This window comes from Salmo salar, chromosome 16, assembly GCF_965601325.2.
Source record: "Salmo salar chromosome 16, fSalSal1, whole genome shotgun sequence".
NCBI lineage: Eukaryota > Metazoa > Chordata > Actinopteri > Salmoniformes > Salmonidae > Salmo > Salmo salar.
This window is the reverse complement of record NC_138306.1, coordinates 85,477,821-85,495,000: the sequence shown is the minus strand read 5'-3', so window position 1 is coordinate 85,495,000 and position 17,180 is coordinate 85,477,821. Positions and strand designations below refer to the sequence as shown.

Here is a 17,180-nt window from a genome sequence, read left to right as displayed (position 1 = left end):
ACAGAGGAGGGAAGGAGAGATGGAGGGACAGAGGAGGGAGGGAGGGAGGGAGGGAGGGAGGGAGGGAGGGAGGGAGGGAGGGAGGGAGGGAGGGAGGGAGGGAGGGAGGGACAGAGGAGGGAAGGAGAGATGGAGGGACAGAGGAGGGAAGGAGAGATGGAGGGACAGAGGAGGGAAGGAGAGATGGAGGGACAGAGGAGGGAAGGAAAGATGGAGGGACAGAGGAGGGAAGGAGAGATGGAGGGACAGAGGAGGGAAGGAGAGATGGAGGGACAGAGGAGGGAAGGAGAGATGGAGGGACAGAGGAGGGAAGGAGAGATGGAGGGAGATAAAACAGCAGCAGCTCATCACTGTGGATTAGTCATGCATTAACTGGAGAGTTTGGTGTGTGTGTGTGTGTGTGTGTGTGTATGCTGGAGTTGGACTAGCACTGAATCAGATAGTGAGATCTACAGAAGAGATAGAGCTGTCATTAAACTATTAACATTTTAATTGAATTTCTAAGTGGCAGCATTGTCATTACAGAAAACCCCCTCTGGTCAAAACATGGGATAAACTCTTTCTCTCTCTACAAAATGGTCTCTTACGGTATCGACTGACTGATTTGTCTGAAACAGACAGACAGAGAGAGAGACAGACAGACAGACAGACAGACAGACAGACAGACAGACAGACAGACAGACAGACAGACAGACAGACAGACAGACAGACAGACAGACAGACAGGTGGGGGTGAGAAAGAGACAGAGGCCACAGCTGGATGAGTCCAGGCTGCACTTTCAGTGGATGAGAAGAATTTTGAAACATCAACATATTCCTTTAGAGCCGAGACTGAAAATATAATCTATGGCACTCAGCAAATGTAGGTTACACCAGAGAACTACATAAAACAACTGCAGAAACTGAATTAAATCTAGATCAACTATTTATACAAAATGTATGTGAGAAATTGAGACAAATGTGAAAAGAGGAAATCTATAATTGTGAAAGTGACTTGACAGGACTCCGTGCTCAGAAGAGGGTTTCAGTCGGGCCCTTCAGAGCCCTCTGGGAAAAAGGAGACCCCATCAGATCAAAATCAAGTGTCTGAATGTAGCACCCAGTTGCCCTAGTAACTAATCTCCAGGCATTTGCCCCCCTGGGAATTTGCTGCTCAAAGTTATGCTGCTGGCTGCCTGAGAGAGAGCAAACGTGGGAATTCAACAAAGACTAATTTCTAGAAAACAAAAGCGGAACGAAAAAGGTCCAGCTGGATTGGTGAGCTGGCGTGGAAAAAATCCCATGCTTCCCAAAGCACGTCTCCAATGAGTAAATAAGGTTCCCTTCCCCAAAGGGTTCCTCCATGTGTCATCTCATCGTTCTGGAACACTCCATATTCTAGTTCAGATGATAAACGGATTCGTAAAGCTCAACTGTTTCACCTGTAGGTGAATTTGCAAGCCAGGCACAGGGATGGGACATGGCTGAGGCTAGAAAAATACACATTTTAAAGTAAAAATTTGAGGTCTGTCTGTGATCGAGATACTCTGCTTTTTTTTAACACCACATTAAACCAAACACGTCCTGCAGGCTCTGGTTTGATCTTGACTATTGCCTGGTTATGTCGTCAGGAGCTGCAAAGAAGGACATAGGAGAGATGTAAAGAAGGACATAGGAGAGATGTAAAGAAGGACATAGGAGAGCTGCAAAGAAGGACATAGGAGAGATGCAAAGAAGGACATAGGAGAGATGCAAAGAAGGACATAGGAGAGCTGCAAAGAAGGACATAGGAGAGCTGCAAAGAAGGACATAGGAGAGCTGCAAAGAAGGACATAGGAGAGATGCAAAGAAGGACATAGGAGAGATGCAAAGAAGGACATAGGAGAGCTGCAAAGAAGGACATAGGAGAGATGCAAAGAAGGACATAGGAGAGATGCAAAGAAGGACATAGGAGAGCTGCAAAGAAGGACATAGGAGAGCTGCAAAGAAGGACATAGGAGAGATGCAAAGAAGGACATAGGAGAGCTGCAAAGAAGGACATAGGAGAGATGCAAAGAAGGACATAGGAGAGATGCAAAGAAGGACATAGGAGAGCTGCAAAGAAGGACATAGGAGAGATGCAAAGAAGGACATAGGAGAGCTGCAAAGAAGGACATAGGAGAGCTGCAAAGAAGGACATAGGAGAGCTGCAAAGAAGGACATAGGAGAGATGCAAAGAAGGACATAGGAGAGATGCAAAGAAGGACATAGGAGAGCTGCAAAGAAGGACATAGGAGAGATGCAAAGAAGGACATAGGAGAGATGCAAAGAAGGACATAGGAGAGCTGCAAAGAAGGACATAGGAGAGATGCAAAGAAGGACATAGGAGAGATGCAAAGAAGGACATAGGAGAGCTGCAAAGAAGGACATAGGAGAGATGCAAAGAAGGACATAGGAGAGATGCAAAGAAGGACATAGGAGAGCTGCAGCTGGCCCAGAACAGAGCAGCACCTCCTGCCCGTCACTGTAAACAGAGGGTTAATATCAACAAGATGCATTCCAGTCTCACTTGGCTTAAAGTAGAAGACTGACTGTGTCACTTGTTTTTATGAGAAATATTACTGTGATGAAAATACCAAATTGTCTGTATCATCACATAACATATAGTTCTGACTGACATGCATACCCCACCAGACAGTATTGTATAGAGCCATGGTTACAGGGAACCCCCCTCCATCAAAAATCTTTAAAACACCACCCCTCCCCTACCTGACCTAAATAACTGGTCTATGTAAAATCATATGGTTGTCCTGAGTGGTTTGTCAGCACAGGTCCTTGTGTATTTCTACATTGATTTTAAACGGATGTCATTCTGTCCTGGAGCTGTTCTGGTCTATTATAGTTATTATTCCATCATGTCTGACGTTCTGTGTGGAGCCCAGGAAGACTAGCTGCTGCTTCAGCAACACAGAATGACCATCCAAATAAAATCCTAAAATTAGCCTGTCTGCTTAATAAATAAAAGCACAAACATAGACTGTCTTCGACATAAAGAGAAGCAGCAGGTCTGTGTGAGCTGGCCAGGGAGCAGAGAGGTGGTTGTGGAAAGCAGCGTTAAACAAATGACGGAGGGACGGAGAAGAAAGAAGCACCGGGCGGTCAGAGAGACAGACTCCCACACGAGATGCTTTGTCATGGCGACAGGACTTAACTGAATCTCCGTAAAGGCACAACTTACTGCACCTATGCAGACTATACACCAGCCTCTCAATTCCCTCTTTATAGCATCAATATTATCATAGGTTGGACTATGTATGAATGGAAACCAGTAACCACGAACAAAGCAAGGTGAATCCTGCGCTATAATTAGTTGGTTAGGCTACAGATGACGGCCGACTCTGGGTCTCACCCACCTGACTCCAGCGTGCTGTTACACTGCCAGATCTCAGACGAAGCTGCTTTCCAGCACGCCTCCCACAGTGAGAAGCAGTACTGGTCGTCAGCGGTCACCCATGCCGGGCTCATCACGGCTCCAACGTCCAAGCACAGCGCCAGGAACACGCACACCAGTCCCACCAACTTCAAAGGCGTCATTGCCGAGGCGCGCACCTCCTCTGTCTCGCTAACAGACGAAGACATCGTTGCAGGTTTCCGCTGACTGGGAGACTCGCCAGGGAGTTATGCTGCTGTCTGATGTCGCGTTGTGGCTTCTAGAATTCCCCCAATGACCCGTGTTTACATGTAGAATCTCAAAGGGTCACTGGTGATGAGAGTGAGAGAGTCTGGGCTCCCACCGCTGCCGCTCCTACTGCTCTGCCGCTGCGCTGTAGCTGATGATGAAGCAGCGCACCGGCTCTTCCGTTCCAGTAGTGACGTAATGACATCGCTGCCTAAAAATTCTCTCCAAGATACACCGGTCTTCAGGGTCTTTTTGAGCCTCTCTCTCCACAAATCGCTGGTCTTACATTAGAAAGTGAAAGCTGGCAAGGGAAATCTATGTGAGTTTCTCTGCATCAGTGATAGTGACAGTGTGATTGCAATCACTCTATTGACAGGCCAGAGACTGAAGATTGCTGACTCCATTGATTTTAGCCAGGGGAGGAAAAGTCACTGCTTCAGCATTAAGACTCCCAAAGACACTGCAATAAACATGCACTCACTTCGAATTAGACACACAAACAGGCAGAGAAACAGATTGGCATGCAGGCAGCCGACAGACAGACAGGCAGGCAGGCAGGCAGCTGGCAGACAGGCAGCTGACAGTCAGGCAGACAGAAAGGCAGGCAGCCGACAGACAGGCAGGCAGGCAGCTGACAGTCAGGCAGACAGAAAGGCAGACAGCCGACAGGCAGATTGGCAGGCAGGCAGCCGACAGGCAGGCGGGCAGGCAGGCAGGCAGGCAGGCAGGCAGCTGACAGACAGACAGACAGACAGACAGACAGACAGACAGACAGACAGACAGACAGACAGACAGACAGACAGACAGACAGACAGACAGACAGACAGACAGACAGACAGACAGACAGACAGACAGACAGACAGACAGACAGACAGACAGACAGACAGACAGACAGACAGACAGACAGTTCTATTGCATAGAACTTGTTACTAACATGAGAATGGTAATAGGGCCTCAGATTTACATAAGTAGGCCTGTCACACAGGTTCCTGTCACTCAGGTTCCTGTCACTCAGGTTCCACTAAGAATACTGTGAGTCTCCAGTTTACATTGAACAGCCTATTGTTCCAGAGTTGGGAGTTTGAAGTTTCTCTCAGTAGTTTCTTCACTCTCTTCCCCTGGTTCCCATGACAGCCAGGCAGCAGCACCTGCTGTGAACAGTCTCATAATGGGAGTTATTATGATCCTGCATTAGCATATCTCATATCCTGCTGCCTGCCTGCCTGCCGTCTCAGTCTCACTCCACCCGGCTCTGTTGCTGTTTCAGTAGACTGTCTGCCGAGACCTGCCGCTGACGAGGAAAGGTGCAAAATGGGTTTGCAGACACACACACACACACACACACACACACACACACACACACACACACACACACACACACACACACACACACACACACACACACACACACACACACACACACACACAGAGAGAGAGAGAGCAATAGCTGTGGATTAAGGGAAGGAATCATCAGTGAGTCACCTAATGGCTTGAGGAGAAATCAATAGAGACAGAGCCCTGGATAAACAAGCAGAGAACCAGACGGAGCGCTGGAGACCACAAAGCATCTGGATAAACAAGCAGAGAACCAGACGGAGCGCTGGAGACCACAAAGCATCTGGATAAACAAGCAGAGAACCAGACGGAGCGCTGGAGACCACAAAGCATCTGGATAAACAAGCAGAGAACCAGACGGAGCGCTGGAGACCACAAAGCATCTGGATAAACAAGCAGAGAACCAGACGGAGCGCTGGAGACCACAAAGCATCTGGATAAACAAGCAGAGAACCAGACGGAGCGCTGGAGACCACAAAGCATCTGGATAAACAAGCAGAGAACCAGACGGAGCGCTGGAGACCACAAAGCATCTGGATAAACAAGCAGAGAACCAGACGGAGCGCTGGAGACCACAAAGCATCTGGATAAACAAGCAGAGAACCAGACGGAGCGCTGGAGACCACAATGCATCTGGATAAACAAGCAGAGAACCAGACGGAGCGCTGGAGACCACAAAGCATCTGGATAAACAAGCAGAGAACCAGACGGAGCGCTGGAGACCACAAAGCATCTGGATAAACAAGCAGAGAACCAGACGGAGCGCTGGAGACCACAAAGCATCTGGATAAACAAGCAGAGAACCAGACGGAGCGCTGGAGACCACAAAGCATCTGGATAAACAAGCAGAGAACCAGACGGAGCGCTGGAGACCACAAAGCATCTGGATAAACAAGCAGAGAACCAGACGGAGCGCTGGAGACCACAAAGCATCTGGATAAACAAGCAAAGAAGCAGCCAGAGAAGAGCCAATAAAACACTGCCACTTACCTACTGCAGCGCCACTGACAAACAGATAGAATCCACCTCATACTTACCTACTGCAGCGTGATAGGGTCAAATTGGGGTCATGATAGGGGCTGCACCAAATGTTTGATGTATTATAATAATTGATTATGCTTATGTTGTATTAGTAGAAGGGGAGGGGCTATGGGACCCCTCCCCCACTACATTTATATGGTCCTAGACTACAGATTAACAATATATATATTCATTATAAGGTTTTAAAATTGTTCCACAGTCTTTTCTAAGTCTCTGCCTCTTATAAAGAAATGGTGTGAGAAGTATGTGAATTATTGCATGGGGTCTGTGAGAAAGCACTTGAAAGATAAACACAGAACCCTGCAGGGGAGTAGAAGAGATAAGAGGCTAGTCAGACATTCCTCTATAAATCAACTTGGGGAAGTGGACATTTACTGCTGAGGCCTTAGAAAACACTGGAACTATTGTATCTCTCTTGCAAGTTTGTATAGCTGTGTATGCATGGGCTTGGTCTGAGGAGTAGCAGGTAATGACATATGCAGTAACATCACTGGGGCTGGACTTTGGGCTCAATAAAATAACTTGGGACTTTTCCTATTGGGCAGAACTCATGAGAGACATCAGTTGTATATGTGATGTTCGATCTTTGACTTCTGTCTACAGCTGTATTTTAATAAAAATTGTTATGATTTATAAGTGCACATTTTGAGGGTTCCTTATTTGTTAAGTAAATAAAACGGAGCACAGAAAAACCGAACCAACAAGCGCCACTGACAAACAGATAGAATCTACCTCATACTTACCTACTGCAGCGCCACTGACAAGCAGATAGAATCTACCTCATACTTACCTACTGCAGCGCCACTGACAAACAGATAGAATCTACCTCATACTTACCTACTGCAGCGCCACTGACAAACAGATAGAATCCACCTCATACTTACCTACTGCAGCGCCACTGACAAACAGATAGAATCTACCTCATACTTACCTACTGCAGCGCCACTGACAAACAGATAGAATCTACCTCATACTTACCTACTGCAGCGCCACTGACAAACAGATAGAATCTACCTCATACTTACCTACTGCAGCGCCACTGACAAACAGATAGAATCTACCTCATACTTACCTACTGCAGCGCCACTGACAAACTTGCTAGAGTGAATTATTTAAAGGAGTCCATTTATAGTCTTAAAGCCAAGTAAACAAGTGTAAGTATATTTCATTCAAGTTCGCTAACGTTAGCTAGACCTACTAGTAGTACTGTTGTGAGAATTACGTCCATTGTGTTGTGTAAGAGTTAAGGGCCATCCACCATACCAATAACTATAACGATAACTTTGATTAACTAGGCTACATAACTATAAAACGTTGGTGAGCATAGACACTAGAGGACAGTTGATCGTTTGTCGTTCTACCATCCTGCACCTGTCAATCAACTGCTCAACGCATCCTACTGCACACTGTCTATATATAAGGTGGTAACACAAGACCATTCATGAGGTCTCTAGTACACAGATACTGGTTCAGACCATTCATGAGGTCTCTAGTACACAGATACTGGTTCAGACCATTCATGAGGTCTCTAGTACACAGATACTGGTTCAGACCATTCATGAGGTCTCTAGTACACAGATACTGGTTCAGACCATTCATGAGGTCTCTAGTACACAGATACTGGTTCAGACCATTCATGAGGTCTCTAGTACACAGATACTAGTTCAGACCATTCATGAGGTCTCTAGTACACAGATACTGGTTCAGACCATTCACGAGGTCTCTAACACACAGATACTGGTTCAGACCATTCATGAGGTCTCTAGTACACAGATACTGGTTCAGACCATTCACGAGGTCTCTAGTACACAGATACTAGTTCAGACCATTCATGAGGTCTCTAGTACACAGATACTGATTCAGACCATTCATGAGGTCTGTAGTACACAGATACTGGTTCAGACCATTCACGAGGTCTCTAGTACACAGATACTGGTTCAGACCATTCATGAGGTCTCTAGCACACAGATACTGGTTCAGACCATTCACGAGGTCTCTAGTACACAGATACTAGTTCAGACCATTCATGAGGTCTCTAGCACACAGATACTGGTTCAGACCATTCATGAGGTCTCTAGTACACAGATACTGGTTCAGACCATTCACGAAGTCTCTAGTACACAGATACTGGTTCAGACCATTCATGAGGTCTCTAGTACACAGATACTAGTTCAGACCATTCATGAGGTCTCTAGTACACAGATACTGGTTCAGACCATTCATGAGGTCTCTAACACACAGATACTGGTTCAGACCATTCACGAGGTCTCTAGTACACAGATACTGGTTCAGACCATTCATGAGGTCTCTAGTACACAGATACTGGTTCAGACCATTCATGAGGTCTCTAGTACACAGATACTGGTTCAGACCATTCATGAGGTCTCTAGTACACAGATACTAGTTCAGACCATTCATGAGGTCTCTAGCACAGAGATACTGGTTCAGACCATTCATGAGGTCTCTAGCACACAGATACTGGTTCAGACCATTCATGAGGTCTCTAGTACACAGATACTGGTTCAGACCATTCATGAGGTCTCTAACACACAGATACTGGTTCAGACCATTCATGAGGTCTCTAGTACACAGATACTGGTTCAGACCATTCAGTGCTTTCAGGTTGTGTTCATTGTCATAGTCACAACTGCAAATAATACTTCAATTTACATGTAGGCCTAATGAGAAATAATATAGTAACTTGTTTTTAAATGTCGCAATTCAACAACAAACACCATTTAGCCTGCGTATCTTTTACAGCATATCATTGCCTCGTTGCTCAAGTGGTTTGTGAATGATTTCCATGTTTCTAAAGGTTGTCAATTCCTTTGGGTCTTCTGTTCCACTGTGTTCATCTAGACTATGTCCTGTGCAATTATTTGCAATGCATCAGTGCAACAATGTGTTCATAACCGGCCAAAAGTCATCAATCACACTAATGCACTTTCTCTCCTCCACTTTCACCGAAATGCATTTGCTGTAGGCCTGTTTTACATTCAGCAATTGGTAAAAGCAAGCCTGCTTCTTTCCCCAAATAGGCTATTAGTCTTAGTATTTTAAAAAAGTAGTAAAATAAATGTCCTATAGCATTTGCAGCCTATAGTTTGCCTGGGATTTCACGAGAAGAGGAATGGCCTATTGCGTAGCGGTAGAGTCTTGCGTTGCCTAAAGCCTGTTGCGAACGGGAACAGCTGGAAGAGAGAGATTAGTGATGTGTAGCGGAAGTAAGAAGCTGTCACAGCAGTCTTCAGAAAGGGACCAAAATGCAGCAGAGTTAGTGTTCAGCATCATTTAATTCAAAAAAAGATCACTGGAACACTACAAAACAAGAAGATACCGACAGCTCAACAGTACTGACAGCATAACACACTGAACAGAAACAATTACCCACAACCCCAAAGAAAAACACACACTCCTATATAGGACTCCCAATTAAAGGCAACTCAACACACCTGCCTTCAATTGGGAATCCTAATCACCAACAAAACCATTCACACACACACAAAAACCCTGCCACATCCTGACCAAAACTAATCCAATTGCTCCCTCTGCTGGTCAGGATGTGACAGAAGCTGAATATTAGCCAGATATTAGGACATTCATTAGCTAAATATTAGGTATATAGGCTAAATGTTTATCTGGCAAAGTGCAAGAAAAGAAAGTCCACAGACTGTGAAATGGCTGATCTGTAGTGCGTTCCTCCAGGCTGCGCTCTGTGGTCCCCGGGCACGCAAAGCTCCACTATTGATTAAGCATTTTTTAGGCAAGGCCTGCATTTATAGACAAGAAAATTATTATACCTGGGCTACAGCAACACAGTGCAACGAGGAATTTATTATTGTTATCAGGCGAGTGCATAATTACAGTTCATAGGCTGTAAACTACAGTGATGTAGGCTAATTGAAATAACTGCTGAAACGTCCTGTTTAGTTTCATGACAGATAACTGGCCGACAGCCTCGGCCTGATTAAGAAACCATCTGGATCAGTTTGGGTTTATCTTTGACAGTTTAGAAGGACAAGAAAGGTACACTACATGACCAAAAGTATGGTGACAACTGCTCGTCGAACATCTCCTTGCAAAATCATGGGCATTAATATGGAGTTTGTTCACCCTTTCCTATAACAGCCTCCAGTCTTCTGGGAAGGCTTTCCAATAGATGTTGGAACATTGCTGCGGGGACTTGCCTCCATTCAGCCACAAGAGCATTAGTGAGGTCGGGCACTGATGTTGGGTGATTAGGCCTGGTCCGCAGTAGGCATTCCAATTCATCCTAAAGGTGTTCAATGGGGTTGAGGTCAGGGCTCTGTGCAGGACAGTCAAGTTATTCCATACCGATATCAATAAACCATTTCTGTATGGATCTCGCTTTGTGCACGGGGGTATTGTCATGCTGAAACAGGAAAGGGCCTTCCCCAAACTGTTGCCACAAAGTTGGAAGCACATAATGGTCTAGAATGTCATTTTATGGCTGTAGGGTTAAGATTTCCCTTCACTGGAACTAAGGGGCCAAGCCCGAACCATGAAAAACAGACCCAGACCATTATTCCATCTCCACCAAATTTTACAGTCCTTTACTCGGACTGCCAGATGGTGAAGCATGATTCATCACTCCATAGAACTCGTTTCCACTGCTCCAGAGTCCAATGGCGACGAGCTTTACACCACTCCAGCTGACGCTTGGCATTGCGCATGGTGATCTTAGGCGTGTGTGCAGCTGCTCGGCCATGGAAACCATGGAAACCCATTTCATGAAGCTTCCAGTTTTTGTGCTGATGTGCTTCAGCACTCGGCGGTCCTGTTCTGGGAGCTTGTGGCCTACCACTTCATGGCTGAGCCTTTGGTACTCCTAGACATTTCCACTTCACAATAACAGCACTTACAGTTGACTAGGGTAGCTCTAGGTCGGCAAAAATGTGACAAACTGACTTGTTGGAAAGGTGGCATCCTATGACGGTGCCACGTTGAAAGTCACTGAGCTCTTCTGTAAGGCCATTCTACTGCCATAATTTGTCTATGGCTGCGAGATTGCATGGCTGTGTGCTCGATTTTATACTCAAGTGTGGCTGAAATAGCCAAATCCACGAATTTGAAGGGGTGTCCATATACTTTTGTATATATAGTGTACATTAGGTGGCCACTCATATGCCCGTTCTTAATTCTGTAGCCTATTTTACATTCAGCAAGCAAGCGTGCAACTCTCCTCCAATAGGATGTTAGTAGGCTAAACATTATTTTCCGAAAAAAGCTTTTGTAGTCTGTCTTTTCCTGGGACGCCCCACGATGTAAGAGGAATAGCTGTGGCAGTGGAGAGGCCAGGGGCGTAATTACACAGCAGAACATAGACAGACAGGCTCCAGATGCAGCCTATAGCCTGAGTAGAAGTGTATGCATATTAGACCATAATTCATAAGCTCATTATTAGGCTTAATAGGACATTGAAAATATCCAGTCAATTTACAGAGTAAAATAAACATGTTTTATTAGATAATGAAGTCATAGGTAGCTACACTGTGCACTAGTTCCCTCCCCAGATGTGCAGCTGGAAAATATACCATATGGTTCAGGTTTTTATGGACAAGAAATGTTTCCTACCCAGGCTACAACAACACAATGTAATGAAGAATGGTATTACTGTTTTCAGGTGAGAACAAACCTCTAGTCTAGGTTGTAAACGGCAGTGAATAGCCTGTGTCATTTGTGTGGTAAAAGCGTTCGAAAAAGAGGTGGATACAAAGCAATGGGATGGATAGATTCCAGAACACAGAGAACACATGAGCTACAGTCATTCCTCACAGAATACATCTATATAGGGCTGAATGCATATTTTTTTGCGTCTCTGGTTACGTCTTTTCATGTAGGTTACAGTATCTTCAGGGATTCTCTCAGTGGGGAGTGACTGCACCGGAGACTATTGCTGTCCTCTATCTTGTGCTGAAACCCAGAAGTCAGATTCCTTCGCTGTCCAGGGTGCTGATTCGGCGTACTCACACAGACATACACACATGCAACACACATCCATGTTTTTGGGGATTAACCCAAACCCTAACCCTAATCTCAACCTTAACCTTAACCCTTAACCCTAACCCTAACCTTAACCCTAACCCCTAACCTTAAAGTGGAACTGACAGCGTTTTAGCAACATGAATCCTATTAAAATCTGTTCATTTACACCCCCAGGAAGAATATTACACTTTTGTTTTTACATTTTCTGATAAGCGACCACTTAGATATGGTCATTTACACATTTTCATAAATTCTTAGAATGTTTGGGGACTGACGTATACTAAGGCATTCGTGAAAATTCTATAGCAATATAGTGTGGGAAGGCGGTGGGACAATTAATAGACAATAAAACCGAATAAAAACATCTGTCTTGTCCAGGACCAGAGTCTACACTGACCAGTGTGCCATAGCCAATCAGAGGTACAGTAGGCCTATATGCAAACAAGCCATCATTGACTTTGAACTGGACTGTGTGTTTACAGGCAGTTGGCCTGCCATCATTCACTTTGAACTGGACTGTGTGTTTACAGGCAGTTGGCCTGCCATCATTCACTATGAACTGGACTGTGTGTTTACAGGCAGTTGGCCCTGCCATCATTCACTTTGAACTGGACTGTGTGTTTACAGGCAGTTGGCCCTGCCATCATTCACTTTGAACTGGACTGTGTGTTTACAGGCAGTAGGGCCTGCCATCATTCACTATGAACTGGACTGTGTGTTTACAGGCAGTAGGACCTGCCATCATTCACTTTGAACTGGACTGTGTGTTTACAGGCAGTAGGACCTGCTATCATTCACTATGAACTGGACTGTGTGTTTACAGGCAGTAGGACCTGCCATCATTCACTTTGAACTGGACTGTGTGTTAACAGGCAGTAGGACCTGCCATCATTCACTATGAACTGGACTGTGTGTTTACAGGCAGTTGGCCTGCCATCATTCACTTTGAACTGGACTGTGTGTTAACAGGCAGTAGGACCTGCCATCATTCACTATGAACTGGACTGTGTGTTTACAGGCAGTTGGCCTGCCATCATTCACTTTGAACTGGACTGTGTGTTTACAGGCAGTAGGACCTGCCATCATTTACTATGAACTGGACTGTGTGTTTACAGGCAGTAGGACCTGCTATCATTCACTATGAACTGGACTGTGTGTTTACAGGCAGTTGGCCCTGCCATCATTCACTATGAACTGGACTGTGTGTTTACAGGCAGTAGGACCTGCCATCATTCACTATGAACTGGACTGTGTGTTTACAGGCAGTAGGGCCTGCCATCATTCACTATGAACTGGACTGTGTGTTTACAGGCAGTTGCACAGCGCAACTTTAGACCATTAGAACGCATTCAGCAAAAGCCACAAAATACACCTGAATGGATTTCTGAGTCCTCTTACACTTGGGAACTTTACAGTCCTATTGATCAAACAACCATAAATAGGTAGGCTATCTTTCCCTACAGTTCCCTCCACTAACATTGGCACCCTTGGTAAATATGAGCAAAACGGGCTGTGAAAAAAAATATATATATATTCACAAAAATCGAACCTTTAATTATAGTAAAATAATTGATGAAAAAAAATCTTATTATAGAACAAATATTTTAATAAAATATATGTGTGCCACAATTATTGGCACCCCGTCATTCAATACTTTGTGCAACCTCCCTTTGCCAAGATAACAGCTCTGAATCATCTCCTATAATTTTGACACTGTAGACCATGCGATACTTTTGGGTAAACTGTCGTCAATAGGACTGGGATTGGATGCCTGTCGTTGGTTTCATGACTATCTAAAGGATAGAAGTCAGGTTGTTAGAGTCGACGGCATCCAGTCGGAGCCATTGGAGTTGGTTAAAAGGGTCCCACAAGGTTCTATACTTGGTCCATTACTGTTCACTCTCTACATAAACAATATCGGTGATGAGATAAGAAAGTCTCAAAATCATTAATATGTTGATGACACTGTCATGTACTCTATCGCTTCAACAGCTGACCAAGCATTATCATTATTGGAGACAGATTTTAAGATATTACAAGGGTCTTTTATACAGCTGAAACTTTTTTTAATGCAAAGAAAACACATTTTAGGATTTTTAATAGGTTCAAAAAGTTGGTTGAAAATACACTTGCACTTACGAGCTTAGATGATTCTCGAATGAATCAGGTCTCTGCATATAAATACTTAGGGATATGGTTGGATGATAAACTGTCTTTTAAAATGCATATTGACGAACTTTGTAAACGGCTAAAAATCAAGCTAGGCTTCCTCTATAGAAACAGGACATGTTTGTCCTCTACAAATAGAAGACAAATTGTGCAAGCTACTTTTATGTCTGTTATAGATTATGGGGATATTATTTACATGCATGCTACGGCATCAACACTTAAATCGCTGGATGCTACTTATCATTGCGCACTTAGGTTTATTACGGATGCTAGCTACAGAACCCACCACTGTGTTTTATATCAAAATGTGGGTTGGACTTTGCTGTCCATGAGACGAGAACAACATGCTCTCGTGTTTGTCTATAAAGCACTTCTGAATAAGCTATCTTCTTATTTATCATCACTCATCAATATTAGAATTAGAATTCCTAAAACCAGGTCTCAAGCATGGATTACACTTGAGGCCCATGTGATTTCCACAGAGTTGGATATGGCTGCCTTTTCCTGTTACGCTCCTTGCCTATGGAATAGCCTGCAGACTAAACTTAAACTTGAGACTCTTGTCCCCCTTGCTCATTTTAAATATTTATTGGAGGATTTTTATTTTTGTATTGCTTGTAACTGTTTCGGGTAATGCAAGTTCTTGTGCTGTTAGGGGAATAACCTATGTGTAAATGTAATAATCTGCTGCTGTATTTTTTTGTGTTATCTGTGATCGTTTTGTTTGTCTTGTTTAGTTTCTTAATCATTGTACCTAAACTGTATGTGTAAACATGTATACGCAGGGCCCAGCTGTAAAAGAGACCTTAGTCTCAGTCTGTGTTCCTTGTTGAAATAAAGGTATAATAATAATGCGTAATGAGGTTGGAGAACACCTGGCATGGGATCTGAGACCATTCCTCCATACAGAATCTGTCCAGATCCTTCAGATTCCGAGGCCCACACTTGTGGACTCTCCTCTTCAGCTCATCCCACAGGTTTTCTATGGGGTTCAGGTCAGGGGACTGGGATGGCCATGGCAAAACTTGATTCTGTGGTCAGTGAACCCTTTTTGTGTTGATTTTGAGGTGTGCTTTGGATCATTGTCCTGCTGGAAGATCCAACCACAGCCCATTTAAGCTTCCTAGGAGAGGCAGTCCGGTTTAGATTTAATATCTGCTGGTACTTGATGGAGTCCATGATACCATGTATCCTAACAAGTGGTCCAGGGCCTTTGGAAGAAAAACAGCCCCACAACATCAAAGATCCACCACCATACTTCACAGTGGGGATGAGGTACTTTTCTGCATGGCTATCTTCCTGTCTACACCAAACCCACCTCCAGGGGCGGAAATCCCGGGGGGGACGGGGGGGACACGACCCCCCCATCCTGGGAAAAATATGATTTGTCCCCCCCAATATATCACTGAAACATAACTATGTAATTTAAATAATATTAATAATACGCAATGAAAGCAATTGTGCTGATTATAGACACTTAATAGCGCGTTTTTAAGTTTCAAAAGATTGCGACCCCCCCACCCTTTGCCTCAATGGTTTGATCCACTGCCAGTTCCTTAGTTGGCAAGGTAACAGAGGGATCGTATCTACTGTCTGAAAGGCACTCAATGCACGTAACTGACGTGAGGTTAATCCAGTCAATCGCGCACACACACTAGCTGAATATGCAGAGCTAGCGCGCAAATATTAACTATTAACTAGTACCTATTCCATTTATGTGGCGTCGTCAAAGATGGAATCTTTGCTATCGTCAATTTATTCCAAGATCAGCATGCAGATGATGTAAGTTAGTGCTTCAAAGTCCCTGTGATAAGGTTAGCGATAAACTGAAGTTCAAACTGAACAGAACTACACTCTCTTCTACCATTGTCTTAAATATATTTAATGGTCTCGTTGCAAAAGCTAAATTGTCGCAAGGGAACTTTTATTTATTTATTTTATTTCACCTTTATTTAACCCGGGTAGCAAAGATTATAGCAAACACCACTGAAACTGAATTGGTGCTCGCTAGCTTTGCAAATTCAGCTATTGTTGGAAGCCAGCCAATATGAAACAAACTATTAAAATTACAAAAGGTTGCAGCATATGTTGTGTAAATGGTGAACTCATACAGCTGTCAACTCTTGTCATTTTAATCCGTTTCACATTTGCTAGCTACCTTTTAGATCGAAGCCCAAATAGAATGATAGAAGATGATAGAAGCCCATCTCCTACTGTAAATAACCAACACACTGTGTGTGTGTGTAGCCAGCCAGCCAGCCAGGTAGAAAAATGGCAGAAAAATAAAAGACGGACATCAGAGTATTTTTCAATACACCAAAACACATGGTAAGAACCCTAGTAGCCTAATATCTCAAAGACTAGTTGATAAAATGTTCATAAGAAAGAAATGAAATTCTAATGGAAATGTTTCACAATGATGTCATTAGGCAGAGCAGGCAACAGATGGCACACAGACAGCAGAGTTGGGGACAGATATGCAGGGACAGACTGGCAGAGACAGGGAGTCTCAGGTAAGTTTGTTGAGTCTTTGTTTGGCAACATTATGAAAGGTTCTCAATTTTTTTGACTTGTAAAATAGGAACATAATTGGAAAATGCCATGGATACCCCCACTCTCAACTTAAACTGGAGACTGAACTAAGATTTGTTAAAGGCAATGGTATTGCTGTTGTGATTAGTTGTGTAGTTTTGGGTACCGGTAGTTAGGAGTACGGCAAACACCTTATTTCTTTGGTTCCTCAATATACATTTACCATATTACAATGTAGGCTATGTGTTACAGCACTACTTTTGGTGTCCCCCTCAGGAATTGCTCTTGAGAAAATTTCATGTAATTGTCCCCTCCAAAGTTGATATCAGATTTTCGCCCCTGCCCACCTCTGGCGTTTGTTTCCAAAAAGCTCTATTTTGGTCTCATCTGACCATAGAACCCGGTCCCATTGAAAGTTCCAGTAAAGTTTGGCAAACTGTAGGCGCTTGAGTTTGTTGTTT

The 17,180-nt window shown here is 44.1% G+C and overlaps 1 protein-coding gene across 8 annotated transcripts in view; it reads right to left on the bottom strand.

Annotated features, from left to right (window-relative positions):
• LOC106575913 (transmembrane protein 47-like) overlaps window positions 1–3,988 on the bottom strand; it is a 16,971-nt gene extending 12,983 nt beyond the window's left edge. For all 8 annotated transcript variants that reach the window (XR_014381014.1, XR_014381016.1, XR_014381015.1 and 5 more), the window contains exon 1: window positions 3,371–3,988. Coding sequence is in view for 1 of the 8 variants with exons in the window: in XM_082963107.1 (XP_082819233.1) it covers window positions 3,371–3,596 (226 nt within the window). In the remaining 7 variants the exon portion in view is untranslated. The remainder of the gene's footprint in view (window positions 1–3,370) is intronic.
• Between the last annotated feature and the right edge of the window lie 13,192 nt (window positions 3,989–17,180).